This window comes from Salvelinus namaycush, chromosome 15 (assembly GCF_016432855.1).
Source record: "Salvelinus namaycush isolate Seneca chromosome 15, SaNama_1.0, whole genome shotgun sequence".
Classification (NCBI taxonomy): domain Eukaryota; kingdom Metazoa; phylum Chordata; class Actinopteri; order Salmoniformes; family Salmonidae; genus Salvelinus; species Salvelinus namaycush.
Genome location: NC_052321.1, coordinates 29,201,621 through 29,222,592, shown reverse-complemented (window position 1 = coordinate 29,222,592; position 20,972 = coordinate 29,201,621). Strand labels below are relative to the sequence as shown.

Here is a 20,972-nt window from a genome sequence, read left to right as displayed (position 1 = left end):
ACATCAGTAATAAATCATTTATTACAGCTTTCACTAAGGAATCTTGTCTGCAGGTTAAGAAGGTATACACACACACACACACATGCTCATACCTCCTATGCGTGCTGTGCATAAAAACTCACGTGTAGAGCTATAAAACAAAAGCTTTGATATACAGCACTGTATAAAAATGGACAATTACAGCACATGCCCAACAGCCATACCACCTTCTGATTAAATTAGTTTGAAAATAACAAAAATATTATAGTATGACTCAATCTCAGTCTCCATTTGATGAGCTTGTAGATCATTTCCCCCCCACATCAGCTCTACTGATTTATTACATTACCATAGTTAGAGAAGCAGATAATGTGTGTCAGCGGTTCAGAATGGTTCCGGATATATGTCTAACTCACTTCCGGACCCCTAAGGCTCCTTCACTCCCAGCCAAGTTAAAAGGTACAATCTGCAATAGTTACTGATGTTAAATGGTCATTTTAATGAATGATATATTGACTATTGAAGAATGTAACTTATAATTGCCTCACAAGCTCATAGTACAACTGTCTTACCCCATCAGAAGCCAAAATATAAAGTTGTTTCACGGAATAGATTTATAGCGGGGCTGCTGTTTTGCTGAAACACTAATTACAGTTTGTGGCTTTAAAAGGACAATCTGCAGTTACTACTATCTATTTTTGGACAAAAAATAATGATACATACCCATTGATTCTTGAAGAATATAACTTCATGAGCTTAGATAAGACTGTCATACCCCATCAAAACCCAAAATATAAGATTTCTTTACTCCAATGTTTCTAAACAAAGTAAATTGTATGACCGGATGACCGCTTTGTTTCAACTGCAGATTGCTCGTTTAAAGACCGCTTCTCCCCTAGTCCCTTGTAGTAATAGTAGTACACCTTCTCTTTCATAACAGATTTTCTAGTGGGCAGCTAGCAGCTTTTCTATAAGGCCCTGGGGAGGCCGGTCCACCTGCACTATAATCCATCTGCCCTGTATCTTAACTGCGGTGTGGACCAACCAGCCAGCTGGCCTGCTAGGAATTATTATGACAGAATAGTTATGGATATGACAGAGAGTAAAACGCTTAGGTGGCAGGCAGTGTCCTGTCCACACATTTACCTTCCTATCATAAACTAAACTCTGCCTCAACAATGGTCTGTCACATACAGTAAAGGTGTTACTCGACTGGTCTGTGCCTGCATTGAACCAATCGTTGCTCTCTCTCTCTCACCCTCTCTCTCTCTCTCTCTCGCTCTCTGTCTCTCTCTCTCTCTCATCTCCCTTCCTCTCTTCCTCTCTCCCCCTCTCACTCCCTTCCTCTCTCTCCCCCTATCTTTCTCCCATTCCTTTCTCATGAATGAGTGTGCACGGCGTGAATGCTTGCATCTAAGATTCTAATTTTAGATATCTATTTATGCGCCGCCAAAGTTATAGCTTACACCCTATGTTCGAGCAGCAAAGTGTTTAGTTTGAATAATTCAATGGGCCGCCGTCTCCTCTCCGTACAGACTCTATTGATATTCCACACAACTGAAATGGCCCTTGATAGCTCCTTATCACCAAACCAAATGTGGATTGTACATGGCTGTTCCTCCTCAATCTTATTATTCATGAGATAAGAGAGTGGGCAGGAGAGGGAGGATGGAAGGAGGAGAGGGAGGGATGAAGAGGGGGAGGATGGAGGGATAGAGGAGGACCTGGATGGGATAGAGGGGATTTGGAACGTGAATTTTTATTTAGGAAAGGAAAGGTGCCCTGCTCTGTCTGGTCAGAGCAGCGAGCCACAGAGTGAAGCGTTTGTTTGATACGTCCCCATGGCCAGTCATTTGTGCCATCTGTTGACACGCGTGTGAACACACACAACGCCTCTTTCTCACACACACACACACACACACACACACACACACACACACACACACACACACACACACACACACACACACACACACACACACACACACACACACACTCTTATCTCTGTCCTTGTTTTAACTGATGACATTGGTGCAGCACACTGCCTGTCTCTGATATGCAAATGTTTGTGTGACTGTTTGCTATGTGTTTACCTCTCTATGCAATGGCAAAAACCATGTCAAACTAATGACACAGATACCATGGCAAACAAACTTTTGCTGTTGTAAATTAAAGCATGTCACACAAACAAACACAATGGCAAACTAATGACACAGATACCATGGCAAACAAACTTTTGCTGTTGTAAATTAAAGCATGTCACACAAACAAACACAATGGCAAACTAAAAGTTGACGGGCGTCACCTGTAATCAGTGCTGTTGTTTTATTGAGGTGAGAGATGAAACCATCACAGCTTAATATTCTCACTTTCACTATAGACCACTGTAGCATGCACAGTCTTATTTTAGCACAATTTTATGTCATTCATGTTTTTCCTGTCAATTTAATGGCACAGTATTTTGGCTATTTATTCAACTGCTATTGATGTGTGATTACCATCTTACAGTGTGATTTGGTATACTGTTTTTCCGTAGGCTGAAATACAAGCACTGTTGTAAGCTGCTGCTAAAAATAAATGTAAAAAACGATGAGGGTTTGCCAGTTAGTTTGGTTTTGGCACCAAACATTCTGTTTGCGGCTCAAATCAAATTGTATTTGTCATGTGCATGGTAAACAACAGGCGCAGACTAACAGTGAAATTCCTACGTACGTCTCCTTTTCCAACAATGCAAAGTTAAGATGAAGATAAAAAATGCAATACAAAATAGAAATAGTGACACAAGGAATAAATACACAGGGAATAATGAATAACAATAACAAGTAAAAGTAACATGGATAGATACAGGCAGTACCAGTACCAAGTCGATGCGCAGGGGTACGAGTGTGTGTGTGGCGTCAGTATGCATGTGTGTGCATGCTATGTGTGTTTGAGGTGTGAGTGTATGTAGTGTGTGTGTTGGGATGTCAGTGTAAGTATGTAGGGTCAATGCAGGTAGTCCGGGTAGCCATTAGCTATTTAGCAGTCTTGTTTAGTAGTATTATGACTTGGGGGTAGAAGTTGTTCAGGTTCCTGTTGGTTCCAGACTTGGTGTACTGGTGTCGCTTGCCGTGCAATAGCTGAGAGAACAGTCTATTCTAGTCTTACTCTGACACTGCCTGGAGTAGAAGTCTTGGATGGCAGGGAGCTCGCCCCTCTGTTTCCTGTAGTCCACTACCAGCTCATTTGCCTTGCTGGCATTGAGGGAGAGGTTGTTGCCCTGGTCTCTGACCTCCTCCCTATAGGCTGTCTCATTGTCGTCGTTGATCAGTCCTACCACTGTTGTGTCGTCAGCAAACTTGATGATAGTGTTGGAGTCGTGCGTGGCCATGCAGTCCTGGAAAACAGGGAGTACAGGAGGGGACACCCTTGAGGGGGTAGAAACTGTTCAGGGTCCTGTTGATGGTCAGCATGACGGATGTGTTGTGAAGTGAAAATGGTGTTCAATACTGAGCTGCATTTGTTGATTAAAAATATAACTACAAAGTGATCACTAATGATCATTAACAATAAAGTTAAGCTAAAGAAATGTAAATGCTTACTTTATTTGTCCTCGTAGGCTAATTGTAGAGGGGTCCTTCATGTTTCCTGGTCGGAGATTGTGACAGGCAAACGGAAGGGTGGTCAAGAGGTCAACTGTGTTGTGGTTCATGCAAACATGTTGAGTGAAGTGTGAAATGGTACAATATGTTCCATGATGAAATGCATTATGGGTACAATGTATTCTTAAACCTTTCATATCCTGTTTTGGCAGGAAAGTCAGACTATACTGTAGGCCTACTTGCCGCAGCTCATGCACATTGCTGTCAGGCATTATTGAGGCTTGGGTTAGGTCAGTGCAGTGACTTATGTTGCTCTTCTTCCTATTGTTGCTCTTTGTACGTATGTTAAGCACTTTTGGCGCCTATTTATTGTCAACATTGCCTATAAAAGCCCAAACCTTTGGCAGAAAAACTGATGTCCTTTCTGCCTCCTCACTGCAACACCCACTGTGATGGCCATTTTGGCCACCCTCACGGCTGTGATCTATAACCAGTGATGCTTCGCATAGCCACGCTAGCTTCGTCCAGAGTTGCTCGTCATGTGGTTGCTAGCAAGCCAACAGCATGCTAGGTTGCGCTAGGTATCAAGAGCCAATCTAGCAGGGGCTAGAAGCTATAGTGAGCTTCGATCGGTTTATTGCGCCGCGATATCGCTGAGTATTTGCATAACATTCAGCTTTCTCCCTGTTCACGCCCCCACACCATTTTCGCATTGTCCAATGGTCCCCCAGACACTTCACTTCTCATCACTTTACTTTCAATGAAAATTAATGGCCTTCGTTGTTTTATCACCTGACATCATCCCTAGTGGACATGGGCCGTCACACTCAGCAAAGGTGGATTTTATAGGCTCTCCATTTCAGATACTGTAGCATATACTATAGAAATTAGGACCTATATTTTCCAACCTTGTGAATAAGTGATGTTAACCTCTCTCTCCTCTACTCCCATCAGAAAGAACAAGCATGGTTGTGATATCTGCCGCTGTAAGAAGTGTCCAGAGTTACCTTGTGACAAACCCTGTCCAATGGGCTTCCAGCAGGACGAGTTGGGCTGCCTGAAGTGCCAGTGCAGAGGTGAGTGCCATCTATTGATAACCTTTGATACTTTTGCGTTCATAATTTAGATGCTGCTAATAAAATACAAAAGTTCTCCAAACTCTCTCCTCTCTTTCCCCTGTCAGACTTGGAGAACCACTACCAGTACCTAAACCTTATAACTATTCTGCTGTCAGCGTTTTCTTGTTTCACATATTACACCCATAGAGAGTTGTCTGGAGTAGTCTCTTGCTGCCAGACAGGCCATCTGGTTATTATTTTTGTTCTCATCATAGTCAGCTACCTTCACCATCAGAAAGAACCAAACTTTTGTTGTGATGGATGTTGAGGATATAGAATATGACTAAGGATGTGTCATGAAAGGCAACCTATTCCCTTAATAGTATACTACTTTTGATGGGCTCTGGTCAAAAGTAGTACACTATATAGGGAATAGGGTGCCATTTGAGATATATTGTTACATCTTTGGTGTGACCAGATGGCAGGCTGGGGTCATCTCCTCCACACAGATCTATTATTGATACTTCTCTTGTGTTCTGCTGTGATTTGCACTAAATAATGAACTCCCTATCAAATATTAATGAATGAGGGTTCAAAACATATCTCTTTTAATGAGAAAAACGTTTAAATCTGTCTTTCTTTTGAATTGGTAAAATTGGGCATCCGTCCCCGTATGGCTCAGAATCTCCGACAGGATTTTAATCAAGGTGTTTTTTTCTCTCCCTGACAATGATTTGTTCCTGGTTGGCCCCTGATCCTGTAAGCCAGTCAGTGATTGGTCCGCCTAACACTGTACACTCTTAGAAAAAAGGGAATCATAAAAGGTTCTTCAAAGAGTTTTCCTATGGGGACAGGTTCTAGATGGCACCTTTTCTCTAAGAGTGTACTTTACAGTGTAAGGGTTAGGGTTATGCTGGTAGTTGTATCTCTAAAACGTGTCCTCTTCCAGACCAGAGCTCCTCATCAGTCGCCCCATCAGTGAAAAAGGGCTCATGTCTGTCCATGGATGGAAGACGGCACGAGAATGGGGAGAACTGGCACGATGGCTGCCGGGACTGTTACTGCCACAGTGGCAGGGAGATGTGTACCCTCATCTCGTGCCCCGTGCCAGCCTGCGACAGCCCTGCCATACGGGCTGGACAGTGCTGCCCATCCTGCCCAGGTAAGGAAACCTAAAACAACCTTATGAAATAAGGAAACAACTGTGCACTTGTAGTAGGCTATTCTTACAAAGAATGGTTGGTGTGTATACTTGAAATCATCTTAAAGCTGAAATTCTTCTGAAAAGATATTGCCGATTTTCCCATCTTCTTCATTGTTTCATAGGGGATACTGTTGATAATACAGTACATACTAATGAAAAAGCTGGTTCCAATATGTTTCACCTTTGACCCTATGCTCACTCTTCCATTCTCCTCCCTCAGATGAGCCTAGCTCCCACAAGCCAGACCTGGGGGACTCGTCAGTGTGTCTGGCACCGGGGGGAGAGTACTTTGTGGAGGGGGAGACGTGGAACATTGACGCCTGCACCCAGTGCACCTGTCACAGTGGGCGTGTCCTGTGTGAGACAGAGGTGTGCCCGCCCTTGCTCTGCCAGAGCCCAATCAGAACGCAAGACTCCTGCTGCCCTCACTGCCCAGGTGAGTTTGAGTAGCCGTTGGTTATTCAAGTTGGCTTCGAAACACTATGGGTCTTTGAGTCTCTATATACAGTATCTGAGTCTGTGTGGCAACTATAATATTATGTTGTAATAGAGAACGGCAGCCTCATCATTATGCTTAAACGCAGCCTAAGCCCTAAGCCATATATATATATATATATATATATAAGGTAGAGATGAATGTGAAAGGGGATAGTGTCTCAGGATAGTCTTAACTGAGCTGAGGTCCTAAAGTAAATTATAGCTGCAAAGACCTGGCATTGAGAGAGATGCTATTGTAATGTTTACTATTTGCCTTGGCTCTATTTCCAATACAACAATACGGCTGCACAAAGATAGTATGCCTGGCATAACAAACTAGAGAGGGATGGCCAAATGTTTATGCCAGAGAGAGAGAGAGAGGGGGACACAGAGGGGAAAGAGAGAGAGACACTGGGAGAGAACAAGAATGAGAGAGAACAAGAATGAGAGAGAGAGAGAGAGAGAGAGAGAGAGAGAGAGAGAGAGAGAGAGAGAGAGAGAGAGAGAGAGAGAGAGAGAGAGAGAGAGAGAGAGAGAGAGAGAGAGAGAGAGAGAGAGAGAGAGAGAAAATAGTCCAGAATCAAACTATGTAGAGAGAGAGCGAGTAAAAAGAAAAGAATGTGCATAATGCATAAGTTATGGAGCTCGAGACATGAATAGTGCATGAGAAAATGGAGACATAGCAAACCAAACCAAACATGAAACAGACAGGGGTGCTTTGGGCCTCTGTCAGAGTAAAACAGTGTAACAGCACAGAGATGCCTGGAAGGCCACCAACTCAACTCTCACATGGATATTTAAAGATGCACTATGCACTATGCAGAAATCGCTCCGCATTTTCTGGTTGCTAAAATTCGAATAGTTCACCTAATTTCAGTTTGCGACAAAACAAGCAAGTATAGTGTAGAGAATCATTGTACCATCTAAACCACGGGGAAATATATTAGTATAGAAATAGTGCACATAGAACAGATTTACCGCTTCTTAGACTTGCTTTCAATGAGAATGACAGATCTATAACTCACATTTATATGTGAATTTGGTCGGGTCGCCCAAAAAGTTACATATTGCATCTTTAAGCTGTTTGTTTGAGATGTTTTAGCTGAATATACCAAAGACGCAAAGATGAACATTCTACCATTTGAATGTCATCAATATATTAAGCCCTGGAATCCAACCCATGTATTCTTGTCAGATGAACCAGTTCTTAGGTGCTCTGTTGGCTTCCAAGAGCTACAGTCACATCTAAAGAACACATCTTTGAAAGCATACCTGACTGAGTGCAGTCAGTTGATCCTGACTGTGTGTTTCTCCCTCTCTCCTCTATAGACGAGCCCATCACTCCCCAGTCTCCCAGTAATGACAGCATGCCCAGCTACTGCAGGAACGAGGAGGGAGACATCTTCCTGGCAGCAGAGTCCTGGAAGCCCAATACCTGCTCCAGCTGTGTGTGTCTGGACGGTCAGATCAGCTGCTTCTCAGAGTCCTGCCCGCCCGTTGGCTGTGCCAGGCCCGTGCTACGCAAAGGACAGTGCTGCCCCTATTGCCTCGGTATGCTGCACACACACATGTAGGGACACACACACACAGATAATTGGACCTACCTGTACTATATGCAATGTGGGGAGATAAGCAGTGTAAGCAGGTTTTACTATCCTTGTGGGGACATTTCGCAGGTACCCACAAGGAAAAAGGCTATTTTAGGCTTAGTGGTTAGGTTTAGGGTTACGGTTACAATTAGGGTTAGGGTTACAATTAGGGTTAGGGTTACAATTAGAGTTAGGAGTTAGGCGTTAAGGTTAGGGTTATGTTAATGTTAAGGGTTAGGGTTTTAATAGGATTTTAAATGGGAACAAATTGTTTGGTCCCCACTAGGATGGTAAAACAAACGTGTGTGCTGGTGTGCATGCGTACGTGCATGCGTACGTGCATGTGCGTGTGCATGTCTGTGTGTGTATGTGTGTCTGCATGTGTGTCTGTGTTTGCGTGTTTACTGAATGAGTATCTTCCATATGTTTACCTGTCCCCAAGGTTGATCCTATTTGATCTTCTCCCGTGTCTCCTGACAGATGCCACACCGCGAGCCGTGTGCCACTTCAATGGGAAGACATATGCAGACGAGGAGCGCTGGGACATAGACAGCTGTACACACTGCTACTGCCTTCAGGGACAGACCCTCTGCTCTACTGTCAGCTGCCCCGCCCTGCCATGCCACCAACCCACCATAGTGGAGGGCAGCTGCTGCCCCATGTGTTCAGGTGTGTGTGTGTGTGTGTGTGTGTGTGTGTGTGTGTGTGTGTGTGTGTGTGTGTGTGTGTGTGTGTGTGTGTGTGTGTGTGTGTGTGTGTGTGTGTGTGTGTGTATTTGTTGCCGTTCACTCTCATTGCCTCTAATGAATTCCTTCCCCCTCAAACATACAGTACACACACGCGCACACACGCACACACACACACACGTGTTCACACTCCCTTGCAATATTACTTAAGCAATAAGGCACGAGGGGGTGTGGTATATTGGCCATATACCACAAACCCCCAAGGTGCCTTATTGCTATTATAAACTGGTTACCAACATAATTTGAGCAGTAAAAATAAATGTTTCGTCATACCTGTGGTATACGGTCTGATATACCACGGCTTTCAGACAATCAGCATTCAGGGCTCGAACCACACAGTTTATAATGCTATTAATAACATAGCATTGTTGAATACTCATTTCTGATTGGCTTGAAAGGCATTCTAGAGCATGCATTATTTCCCTACAACACACGGTATATCAGCACAGTAGAATTCAATGGCTATAGTTCATTCTTACATGTTCTATATTTGAGCTGCATTTGAAAGCAAAAGTCGAAGTGAAAACATTATTTGCATTGTTAAATAATAGCAAGCTAGGACTGAAGATTTGGTTAGCTAAACGAGCAAGTCTGTTTGTTTGGTTACCAAGGCATCCACTGTAGCTATCTAGTAAACTTGCTAGCTACTTCAGTGGATGTTGAACACATTTCTACCTGCAAATGAAAACATTTCTGGCAGTAAATGTGTTAAATTATAGCCATGGTATAAAATGGATAACTAGGGGCTCTATGCGTTCTCTGGAAAAGAATGCAACTCTGTGGAAGGTTAGATCCACTCTGCTAGAAGGCATTGCACCTCATTGATTTTACCTTATGTATATTCCCTTCACTACTTTGAAAGAAGGACTATAAAAGAGTGCAGATGTCCTCCCATTGATGTTGCTATGTATTCACACCATGTCCCTCAAATATTTATTTGGTTGGCTGTTAAGTAATGAGTTGAGTAGTTGAGGAGGACAACCACAGCAAACACACCTTCATTGATATTAATAGTTGAATGGAGGGATTAGGGTTTTACTGGGCTGTGTGGTGAATTAACATGCATTGCTATGGCTAGGAAATAGCATTGATCATAGCTCCCTCTCTGTTCTCTATGTCACTGCTCGGCCCTGGATCGATGAGATGCAGCAGTAGTGTAATTATAAAAGTCACAGCAGAGCTCTGAGGAGAACGCCACTGCCCGGGATTCACACCCGCTGGGTTCAAAATACTATTAGAAATCATTTCAAATGATTTATCTACTCTTGATTGAGCTTGGCTGACTTAATGGAACCAATAGAGTAGTGCCGAAAGTGAAAACCCCGCCCACCTGGCACTCTAGGCAGACTAGAGTAAAGCACAAAGTATTTGAAAGGAAACAAACACAGGTCTGCTCCACTGCCCCCATAACGGCAGCTGTGGTTGTGGACCCTAACAATAGCTGGTTGAACAGTTGGAGAAAAGGCAGACGAAGATGAGACAGTGTAATTGAATCCCTAGATGAGATTGGGTGGACATGAAATGCATAACATCCCCTCTTTTCTCAGAATCAGGCTCAATTAATAAAAAGCCAAAGGTCCCTCACTCACCGCAGCTCACTCACCACTCACTGTTATTTCAATACCTCTTCTCATTATTATTCCTCTCTCTCTCTCTCTCTCTCTCTCTCTCTCTCTCTCTCTCTCTCTCTCTCTCTCTCTCTCTCTCTCTCTCTCTCTCGTCTTTACCTAACCACGTGTTTCCATATTATGTTACCTCAGAGATGTACGCACCAGCCCCCACCAACGTGCCCATCGAGAAGACAGACCAGCATGGAGACAGGAACCAGCCTGCCTGGCCCACACGCAGTGAAAATGACATCATGCCCCAGTTCAGAGGTCAGAGTTCAAATCAATCACTTCCTGGTCTGTCATGCTGCTAAAAAAAGCTCCCCTACTCCACAACTCACACACCAAACAAATGATTCCCATTCAAAATGGTATTTTCCCTAACCCTTAACTTAACCCTAACATTAACCCTAATGCCTAACCCTAAATCTAACGCTAATTGTAACCCTAACTCTAAACCTAACCCCTAAGCCTAAAATAGCCCTTTTCCTTGTGGGGACCGGCGAAATGTCCCCACTTGTCCGAATATGAGGATTTTTGTTCCACACAAGGATAGTAAAACCAAACACACACACACACATATATATACTTGATACATCCCCATCATTAGCAGGTGCAGTGGGGGAGAGGAATCTAGAGTGTCTGTCTCCTTGGTGCTGCTGTAGCTGCTAAATGTTTTTGCAGACGTCCATATGTAACTCTTCATCCAGGAGCAGAGTCTGCTCTTTCCTTTTAACTGCAATCTAGGGACTGATTCAATTCTCCATAACTCTGCTATGCCAAAACATGTCTAGTGTTGTTGGAGTGTTGCTGGGAGGATACCACATTATTGTTTAGTTTCTAGCACACTTATGTTATGAATTGATACACATACCACGTGAGGTTACAACAGCCGTTTTTTAAGACATAAAAAAGTATTTTCTGAAATCCTACACTGCACCTACCAACGGTATGAGGATTATATATAAACATGCCAACATCCCATGATAAAGAAAGGTTTGAGTCTCATAATGTTTGTGTGTTCCCTTTGTCACAGGGGACTTTGGTAGTCTCCAAATGCCCTATCTGGATGGGAAGACCCCAGTTCCCAGTGAGGACACCAAACTGCACTCTGTGGCATGGGTGGCACTGCCCATCGTCATGATGCTCTTCACCGTCACAGCTCTGTTCTACGTCAACCAGAAGAAGCAGTGGATCCCTGTGCTCTGCTATCGCACCCCCACTAAGGTAGGGGGAGACATTACCCATATTTACAGTGCATTCGGAAAGTATAATTTTTTTTTTTACCTTACAGCCTTATTCTATAATGGATTAAATATAAATATATTGTTTCCCTCATCAATCTACACATAATACCCCATAATGACAAAGCAAAAACAGGTTTTTAGACATTTTAGCTAATTTATAAAAAATTAAAAATGTAAATATCTTAACTCATAAATCTTGACCCCTACAAATCAGCTGGGATAGACAATCTGGACCCTCTCTTTCTAAAATGATCTGCCGCAATTGTTGCAACCCCTATTACTAGCCTGTTCAACCTCTCTTTCTTATCGTCTGAGATCCCTAAAGATTGGAAAGCTCTAGACCCAAACTGTTACAGACCTATATCCATCCTACCCTGCCTTTCTAAAGTATTCGAAAGCAAACTGAACAAACAGATCACCGACCATTTCGAATCCCACCGTACCTTCTCCGCTATGCAATCTAGTTTCCGAGTTGGTCATGGGTGCACCTCAGCCACGCTCAAGGTCCTAAACAATATCATAGCCGCTATCGATAAAAGACAATACTGTGCAGCCGTATTCATCAACCTGGCCAACGCTTTCGACTCTCTCAATCACCGAATTCTTATCGGCAGACTCAACAGCCTTGGTTTCTCAAATGACTGCCTCGCCTGGTTCACCAACTACTTCTCTGATAGAGTTCAGTGTGTCAAATCGGAGGGCCTGTTGTCCAGACCTCTGGCAGTCTCTATGGGGGTGCCACAGGGTTCAATTCTCGGGCCAAATCTTTTCTCTGTATACATCAATGATGTCGCTTTTGCTGCTGGTGATTCTCTGATCCACCTCTATGCAGACGACACCATTCTGTATACTTCTAGCCCTTCTTTGGCACTGCATTAACAAACCTCCAGACGAGCTTCAATGCCATACAACACTCCTTCCGTGGCCTCTAACTGCTCTTACATGCAAGCAAAACTAAATGCATGCTCTTCAACCGATCGCTGCCTGCACCCGCCCACCCGTCTAGCAGCACTACTCTGGACGGTTCTGACTTAGAATATGTGGACAACTACAAATACCTAGGTGTCTGGTTACACTGTAAACTCTCCTTCCAGACTCACATTAAGCATCTCCAATCCAAAATTAAATCTAGAATCGGCTTCCTATTTCGCAACAAAGCATCCTTCACTCATGCTGCCAAACATACCCTCGTAAAACTGACTATCCTACCGATCCTTGACTTCGGTGATGTCATTTACAAAATAGCCTCCAACACTCTACTCAGCAAATTGGATGTAGTCTATCACAGTGCCATCCATTTTGTCACCAAATCCCCATATACTACCCGCCACTGCGACCTGTATGTTCTCGTTGGCTGGCCTTCGCTTCGTATTCGTCGCCAAACCCACTATCTCCAGGTCATCTATAAGTCTTTGCTAGGTAAAGTCCTGCCTTATCTCAGCTCACAGGTCACCATAGTAGCACCTACCCATAGCACGCGCTCCAGCAGGTATATTTCACTGGTCACCCCCAAAGCCAACTCCTTGTTTGGCCACCTTTCCTTCCAGTTCTCTGCTGCCAATGACTGGAATGAATTGCAAAAATCCCTGAAGCTGGAGACTTATCTCCCTCACTAACTTTAAGCATCAGCTGTCAGAGCAGCTTACCGATCATTGCACCTGTACATAGTCCATCTGTAAATAGCCCACCCAACTACCTCATCCCCATATTGTTCTTTTTTTGCTCCTTTGCACCCCAGTATTTCTACTTGCACATTCATCTTCTGCACATCTATCACTCCAGTATTTAATTGCTAAATTGTAATTATTTCGCCACTACGGCCTATATATTGCCTTACCTCCCGTACTACATTTGCACATACTGTATATAGACTTTTCTATTGTGTTATTGACTGTATGTTTGTTTATCCCATGTGTAACCCTGTGTTGTTTGTGTCGCACTGCTTTGCTCTATCTTTGCCAGGTCGCAGTTGTCAATGAGAACTTGTTCTCAACTGGCCTACTGTACCTGGTTAAATAAAGGTGAAATAAAGGAAAAAAGTATTCAGACCCTTTACGCAGTACTTTGTTGAAGCACCTTTGGCATCGATTACAGCATCTAGTCTAATTGGATATGACGCTACAAGCTTGGCACAACTGTATTTGGGGAGTTTCTCCCATTCTTTTCTGAAGATCCTCTCAAGCTCTTTCAGGTTGAAATCGGGTGCGTCGCTTCCCAGCTATTTTCAGGTTTCTCCAGAGATGATCGATTGGGTTCAAGTCCGGGCTCTGGCTGGGCCACTCGAGGACATTCAGAGACTTGTACCGAAGCCACTCCTTCATTGTTTTGGCTGAGTGCTTTGGATTGTTGTCCTGATGGAAGGTGAACATTCACCCCAGTCTGAGGTCCTGAGTGCTCTGGAGCAGGTTTTCATCAAGGATCTCTCTGTTGATCTTTCCCTCAATCCTGACTATTCTCCCAGTCCCTGCCGCTGAAAAACATCATGATGCTGCCAGTAACATGCTTCACTGTAGGGATGGTGCCAGGTTTCCTCCAGATGTGACGCTTGGCATTTAGGCCAAAGAGTTCAATCTTGGTTTCATCAGACCAGAGAATCTTGTTTCTCATGGTCTGAGAGTCCTTTAATTGCCTTTTGGAAAACTCCAAGTGGGCTGTCATGTGCTTTTTACTGAGGAGTGGCTTCCGTCTGGCCACTCTACCATAAAGGCCTGATTGTTGGAGTGGTGCAGAGATGGTTTGTCCTTCTGGAAAGTTCTCCCATCTCCACAGAGGAACTCTGGAGCTCTGTCAGAGTGACCATCGGGTTCTTGGTCACCTCACTGACCCCCCGATTGCCCTTCTCACCCGATTGCTCAGTTTGACCGGGAAGCCAGCTCTAGGAAGAGTCTTGGTGGTTCCAAACTTCTTCCATTTAAGAATTATGTTCTGTGTTCTTGGGAACCTTCAATGCTGTAGAAATGTTTTGGTACCCTTCCCCAGATCTGTGCCTCAACACAGTGGGACCTTATATAGACAGGTGTGTGGCTTTCCAAATCATGTCCAATTGAATTTACCACAGGTGGACTATAATCAAGTTGAAAAACATCTCAAGGATGATCAATGGAAACACGATGCACCTGAACACAATTTTGAGTCTCATAGCAAAGGGTCTGAATACTTATGAAATAAGGTGTTTCTGTTTTTATTTTGAATAAATGTGCAAACATTTCTAAAAACCTATTTTCGCTTTGTCATTATGGGGTATTGTGTGTAGATCGATGAGGATTTGTTTTATTTAATCGATTTCAGAGGCTGTAACATAACAAAATGTTGTTTTTTTTAAAGTCAAGGGGTCTGAATACTTTCCGAATGCACTGTATGCCTGGTTGGTTTCTGTCCTGCTTTACTGCAGCCTGGTTGGTTTCTGTCCTGCTTTACTGCAGCCTGGTTGGTTTCTGTCCTGCTTTACTGCAGCCTGGTTGGTTTCTGTCCTGCTTTACTGCAGCCTGGTTGGTTTCTGTCCTGCTTTACTGCAGCCTGGTTGGTTTCTGTCCTGCTTTACTGCAGCCTGTGGGCTGTTGTTGTAATATAGTTGACGGTATAAAACGCCAGGGAATATCATATCAGCAGCTTATGGAGAAGCATACGTGATCAATGTCTTTACTTTTGAATATAGAACTAATTGAATATCAAAAAATAGGACTATTACATAGAATGATTACATTGTCTAGCTATATAGTAATGACATAGTAAATACTCTATGTATACAGCCTGAGCAGAGCCTTACTGAGAAATATAACATAGTATGAATATACAAATAAAATCCATATCTAAGGCTCTGAGCCTAACTAGATTGTTATCTGTGGAGGTAACTAAATGTGTGTGTGTCCTCTATAGCCCACCTGCCTCAACAACCAGCTGGTGTATGTGGACTGCCAGAAAAGTACCAAGGTGCAGGTGGACAGTTCGCAGCGCATGCTCCGGATCGCCGACCCTGATTCTAGGTACAGCGGTTACTACAGCATGCAGAAACAAAACAACTTCAACAACCTGCAGGCCGACAACTTCTACCAGACTCAGTGAGATAGACTGGCCTCGCCTCGCGTCCTGTACTCAGCAGTCAGCAAGCAGCCAAAACCAGAGAGAGAGAGAATGAGAGAGCACCTTACCTACAGTACCGTCACAACAACTATGACTTACCACAGACAGACAAATGTCACCAAACCTATAAGATGACAAAATCACTAGCAAACTAGCAACAATCACTCCGAACAAAAAAAAGAACAGACAGACAATTGAAAATGTCCTCAAGATTAATAACAAACCAAACAAAATAGAATAGAATTAGGATTATGATGACACAATGGGAGAACCAGAATCTAGACTTTCCCTAGATTATTATTATAAAAAAGATTGTGAGTGTTACAGGTGTGTGTGTGTGTGTGTGTGTGTGTGTGTGTGTGTGTGTGTGTGTGTGTGTGTGTGTGTGTGTGTGTGTGTGTGTGTGTGTGTGTGTGTGTGTGTAAAGTTAAAAGTTAGATATGAATCTTTGGGATTAGGACAAACTGGGTATTTTTCAAGCTATGGTATTTTCCTGCATTCCTGCTTCCTTGAAAAAGGCCTTTGAAGAGATAAACCGAATAATCCAAGCTATTGTTTTCTGTTGAACACTGAACTTTTAGAACCAAAGCTCCTCTGACTGTCTGTCAAATAAAAATCACACCCTGTGAGAGAGAGGCTAGAGGAACGCTGTGGCCTGTCTGAGCTGAGCTAAGCCATGGCAGGACGGACTGACGACTGCCGGACTTCATGTGGCGCTCAGACGAAAGAGAGTGAACGAAGGAAAGAAAGAGAGGTCAAACACCGTAGACCCCATCACAGACAGAACTCAACTGAGCACCTCTCTCAGGTCTGTTCAAGCTGGACTATTCCTCCCTTCTTTCCTTCCACTTTTCCTCCCCTCCTTTGAAAACGTCAAAATTGGCTTGTTGTCTTTTCTTTTCCTGTGGAACGTCACCTGTTGGAAAGGAAGTGGACAGAAAGAAGAAGAAGCGTCACTCGCTCCATCACCAGGCTGTTGTTCTCCCTGGTCAGTCGTTTGGATTTCTAATATCTGTTTATTTTTCTTAGATGTTCTTATTTTCCTCATCATTTTCAAATCTCCATCATAATTTGGCTAAATGTATTTAACATCAAAGGGCAAGTTGACTAACTTTCACTCACTCCAAACAATGGTGTCTTTTATTTGGATAAAGAATAAAGGGGTTCCGGTTGATAAAGGCAGGATGACGCGAGTGTATTTCTTGAGGACTTGAGCATATGCTTTACAAGTGCTGCTTTGTTTCTGTAAGCCCGTTTTCCACTGAGTCACACATACAAAGAGATACTCTTTAGCTCCTTTAGGAAACACTGAGAATACAAGGACACATAGTATCAACGAATATGTTCAAATGTCTTTTCTCTTGGGGTCTCTGAAGACGAGCTACGGTAAAGTAGCTCTTTGATATTTTTCTCCTCCTTTTGTTTTGTTTTACTGGCTGTGAGACTAACAGTCTCCTCTTCTGGAGGCTGTTGCATCACCTCATTTTACCCAAGCACCTTTGTTATTTTATTCTTTGCAACAAAAAAATTGGTTTCAAACATTATAGGAACACTTATGTACATATTACTGCAAAAGATGAAAATATTGTGTGACTATATATGTGTGTGTGTGTGTATGTATGTTGTGTATGCATGTATGTACGTGTGTCAACACACATTCATACATACAAGGTTTGTTTTCTTCACATGTACATTTCTCCATTCATTTCCTATTGAATGTATTTATGATTGAGAAAAGAGATGTGATGTAATAGTGGCACACTTGATGAGAACTAGCATTCCATTTGCCTTGCTTGTTTGAAAAAAGTCAAAAAGAGGAGTGATAGAGACGGGACGGAAAAAAGGCGAACATCAATCTTTTTTTCTCATTTATTTGATGTCAATTTTATTTTTCAAAAAAACCCTTGTATGTCCATGAGGGCTTTGTTTGATTGGTCTGTGAGTTCCCTATCTATTTGTGTCAATCTGCTTCCCTGAATGAAGCAATGTCCAAAATGCCAACCATATAATGACAAGTGAGTTCTGGGCTGAGCAGTACCAGGCTCTCTCAATCTTTTATTCTTCTCTTTCATTTGCTTCGGATGTCAAAACTACTGGAAAGTGGGTGGACATAAGCTCTGGGAGAGAGGGTGGGATGGAGGGATGGAGGAAGGGAGGGGTAGTAGTCGACTTGTGATAGTTTGTCTTGGGTGTATCTTAATCTGTCTGACAAAAATGTACGTAGAATCATACATCTTGGCACTTTTATCTAGAAAATAACCTCTTGGTGTTTTGTTTTTTTTACAAATACTTTTCATTGAAAGAGGTGCCCTTAGTTTTTTTCTGAGCCCTGTGAGATCCAGTGTTACAAATTAGGTTCCAGTTGCTTCTGAATATTTGATCTGCAAAACCACAACTTAAAACTCTGCATAATAGTGTGTTTAATGTAGAACTGTAAAAACAAGAATCTAGTAATAATCCTACAGAGCCAAATGACAGTTACTGTATGGAGGCACTGCATTTCTGTTCATAGGTAAGTATTTCTGACAGGGGTGCAACTTTCACATGTCCCCCCCCACATTCTGAAATAAAAATGTTGTCCACACCTCCCCAATTTTATCATTAGAATGTGATACAAGACGAGGCAACTGTGTGCTTTAGGACCATGGGGATACCTCCGAGCGGTCGGGTAGGCTGTTTGGAGTGTTTATCCGACTGGATAAAAAAATACAAAATAAATTATGCCCCCCCACTTCTAAAACCAAAGTTGCGCCCCTGATTTCTGATAAGAGCGAGAGGGAGAAATATTTAACTTTCAAAACAGTAATTGCAACTGAAGCTTGCTCTTGTTCTAAGTTTTCTCCAAACATAGGACAAACATACTCAAATCTACTGTATCACCAACAGCTACTGTATGTTTTCAAAGAACAGTTGATTGGTTTGATTCTCCAACCTATTATGCCGCTCTATCATCTGGACACAAACCACGTTATTCAAACCCCACTTACATCCACACATGTAGTGTGATGAATAAGTGATGAATAATAGTGATTGATTTGAATAAGGACCATAAGTTCTATTGTACACACACGTCACCTTGACTGGCTGAGTTCTTATATGACTTGGCTGTAGGTTGCAGGACATGGCTCTACAACTCTTGGTTGAGTAAACTGCTCCTACAAGATAAGCATCTTATTCACAATGGGTCTTACAGGGTGAAATCTTTGTATTTTTCAGTGCATCCTCCAAGTATTGTTGTAAATACTTGAGCATCACTTGCCAAATCAAAAATAAACACAAAAAAACATGGTTGGAAAGAGAGAAAAAAAATACAATTTAATTTATTGTGTTAAATGACCGAAATAATTTATTAATGAGTAAGGTAATTGAACATGAACATAATAGGAGATTAAATGATAATGCAGCTGAAATTGTGAAACTGTTTTGGTGTTGTGTTGGTCTCAAAGAGCGTTTAAATAAGGATGTACTTTAGGCAGGTGGAGAAGTTGGAGGATCACAAGCTTCCTCATCTTTAATCAGGGTTTTTGGACACCTATGGACCAGCCTGATCCCAGATCTGCTTGTGCTGTCTTGCCAACTTCTATGGTCATTGTCATGCACTTTGACTGTCACGCAGTGTGATAACGACCATATGAGTTGGCTAGCTAGACAACACGAACAGATCTGGGATCAGGCTAGATCTGCCTTGTCCAAGCACAAAAGTCTGACGACCTGATGAGCCTGTTCCTCTGTTCCAATAAAGATAGCCCTTTGAGATGGGAGTGATATCTCTTTGTCCCCATTCTGTCCCTTTACTCCTTTAATTTACACAACTACCAATCCCCTTTATAGGCTGTATATTACTGTTGTTTCATGCTTATGTAAAAATAACATGTTGATATTGATAATGATGATATTGCAAAAACAAGATTCATAAAGAGGATAGATAAAGATTTGATTCTGAATTTCCCGTAGCACAGCAGATTCCTTTGCAAGTTCTTGTATTGTTTTTGTTTGTTTCTTTGCAGCACAATAAATGATTTGAAAACAGACGTGTGGCTGTTCAGTACAATCATTATTAGTATTAATGGTACTGGTGTTGTCATTCTTACCTCTCAGGGAATCTGACCTCAGCCTGTCCATCTCCTCTCTACCCACAGTGATTTCTGCTTCAGTGATTTCTGCCTCAAGCAGAAAATGTCGAAAAGCTGCGCCTTTCTCTTATTTTGAGGCAGAAATCTCTGTGGGTCCAGATGAAGACTAGAGGATAGATTCAATCAAATACATGTTTTCAAGGGGTACAAAAGCATGATTCCAGATGCAGCACTTTGAAAAGACACCTATAGGTCAACCCATTTAGCGAGCACTGACACAGTAAATGGGATGAATGTTATGGCACCGAAACCTTTTATCAGACCCAGCCAGCCAGCTGAGGCAGATAAATAATGTGCGACCCACTTCCAGTTGTCTGCTAAGTGATACAGTACCTGGCCCAGTATGGCTCAGTAAGTAAGAGGAGTGCAAGGTTGAAGGTTCAACTCCCTCAGGGAAAAGTAAACTGTAGCTATAATAACCTTGGTACTCCATGTAGACTTTCCTCTTCATAGGAATTGTTTCTTAGCTGCTACAACTAAAAATAACACTGAGTGAATAAATTAGATTCCATCTCTCATTTTTAACAGTAACTGCTAATGTAACTTCTCAGTAATGGACCAAAGTCAATGTCAGTATGTCTGGAGGTGGGTGAATAAGGGACTGAACAACAGGGTTCAATTACTGTCACGTTATCTAGTACTATGCAGCACATGCGCAAATGACCAGTACAAGCCACTGGGAGGAGACAGAGAGCTTTTAGAAAACCACAATGTCATGTCAAATTTAGCTGATAGCCACTTTCCAGATCCTTCATCTTCTGCACTACATTCACATAATACATGTCTGCAGTTATCCCTATAGGATTCGTTTGATTTATATCATTCATCATCTTTTTACTAAATATATGTTCACGTATGCCATATTTGACTGATTATGCTGTTGATAGTAAGACTAATTCATAACCTCAGTCACATCCATTCAGTGATGATGATGTGGTATAGGTAGATTAACAGATGTTGCCACGTGGAGTATAGCAGCCAGTCATGACAGAATGTTTTTTGCTGATGCATAATTGTATTATTATTATTTTATTTGAATGTTTGGATAATCCACTACAAAAAACAACTACAATCTTCTCAGTAAATATGCCCAATATTTTCAGTGAATATTCACTGTGTGTGCACATCTGTGCGTGTGCCTGTGTGTATATATATATATATATATATCTGTCTGCTTATGTGTGAGTAAGGGAGAAAGAGGGAGAGTGTAGAGGGGGCGGGGTGTCTGTGATAGCATGGCAGGGCTACCTTTTTTACTATTTTCATTTTTC

General features: G+C 42.5%; 1 protein-coding gene across 1 annotated transcript in view; it reads left to right on the top strand.

Annotated features, from left to right (window-relative positions):
• Positions 1 to 19,599, top strand: part of LOC120060406 (cysteine-rich motor neuron 1 protein-like) — a 126,582-nt gene extending 106,983 nt beyond the window's left edge. The window contains exons 10-17 of the mRNA XM_039009711.1: positions 4,515 to 4,636; positions 5,568 to 5,780; positions 6,043 to 6,258; positions 7,629 to 7,850; positions 8,369 to 8,557; positions 10,395 to 10,511; positions 11,278 to 11,468; positions 15,365 to 19,599. Of these exons, the coding sequence (XP_038865639.1) occupies positions 4,515 to 4,636; positions 5,568 to 5,780; positions 6,043 to 6,258; positions 7,629 to 7,850; positions 8,369 to 8,557; positions 10,395 to 10,511; positions 11,278 to 11,468; positions 15,365 to 15,550 (1,456 nt within the window). The 3' untranslated portion in view covers positions 15,551 to 19,599. The remainder of the gene's footprint in view (positions 1 to 4,514; positions 4,637 to 5,567; positions 5,781 to 6,042; positions 6,259 to 7,628; positions 7,851 to 8,368; positions 8,558 to 10,394; positions 10,512 to 11,277; positions 11,469 to 15,364) is intronic.
• Positions 19,600 to 20,972: the final 1,373 nt, after the last annotated feature.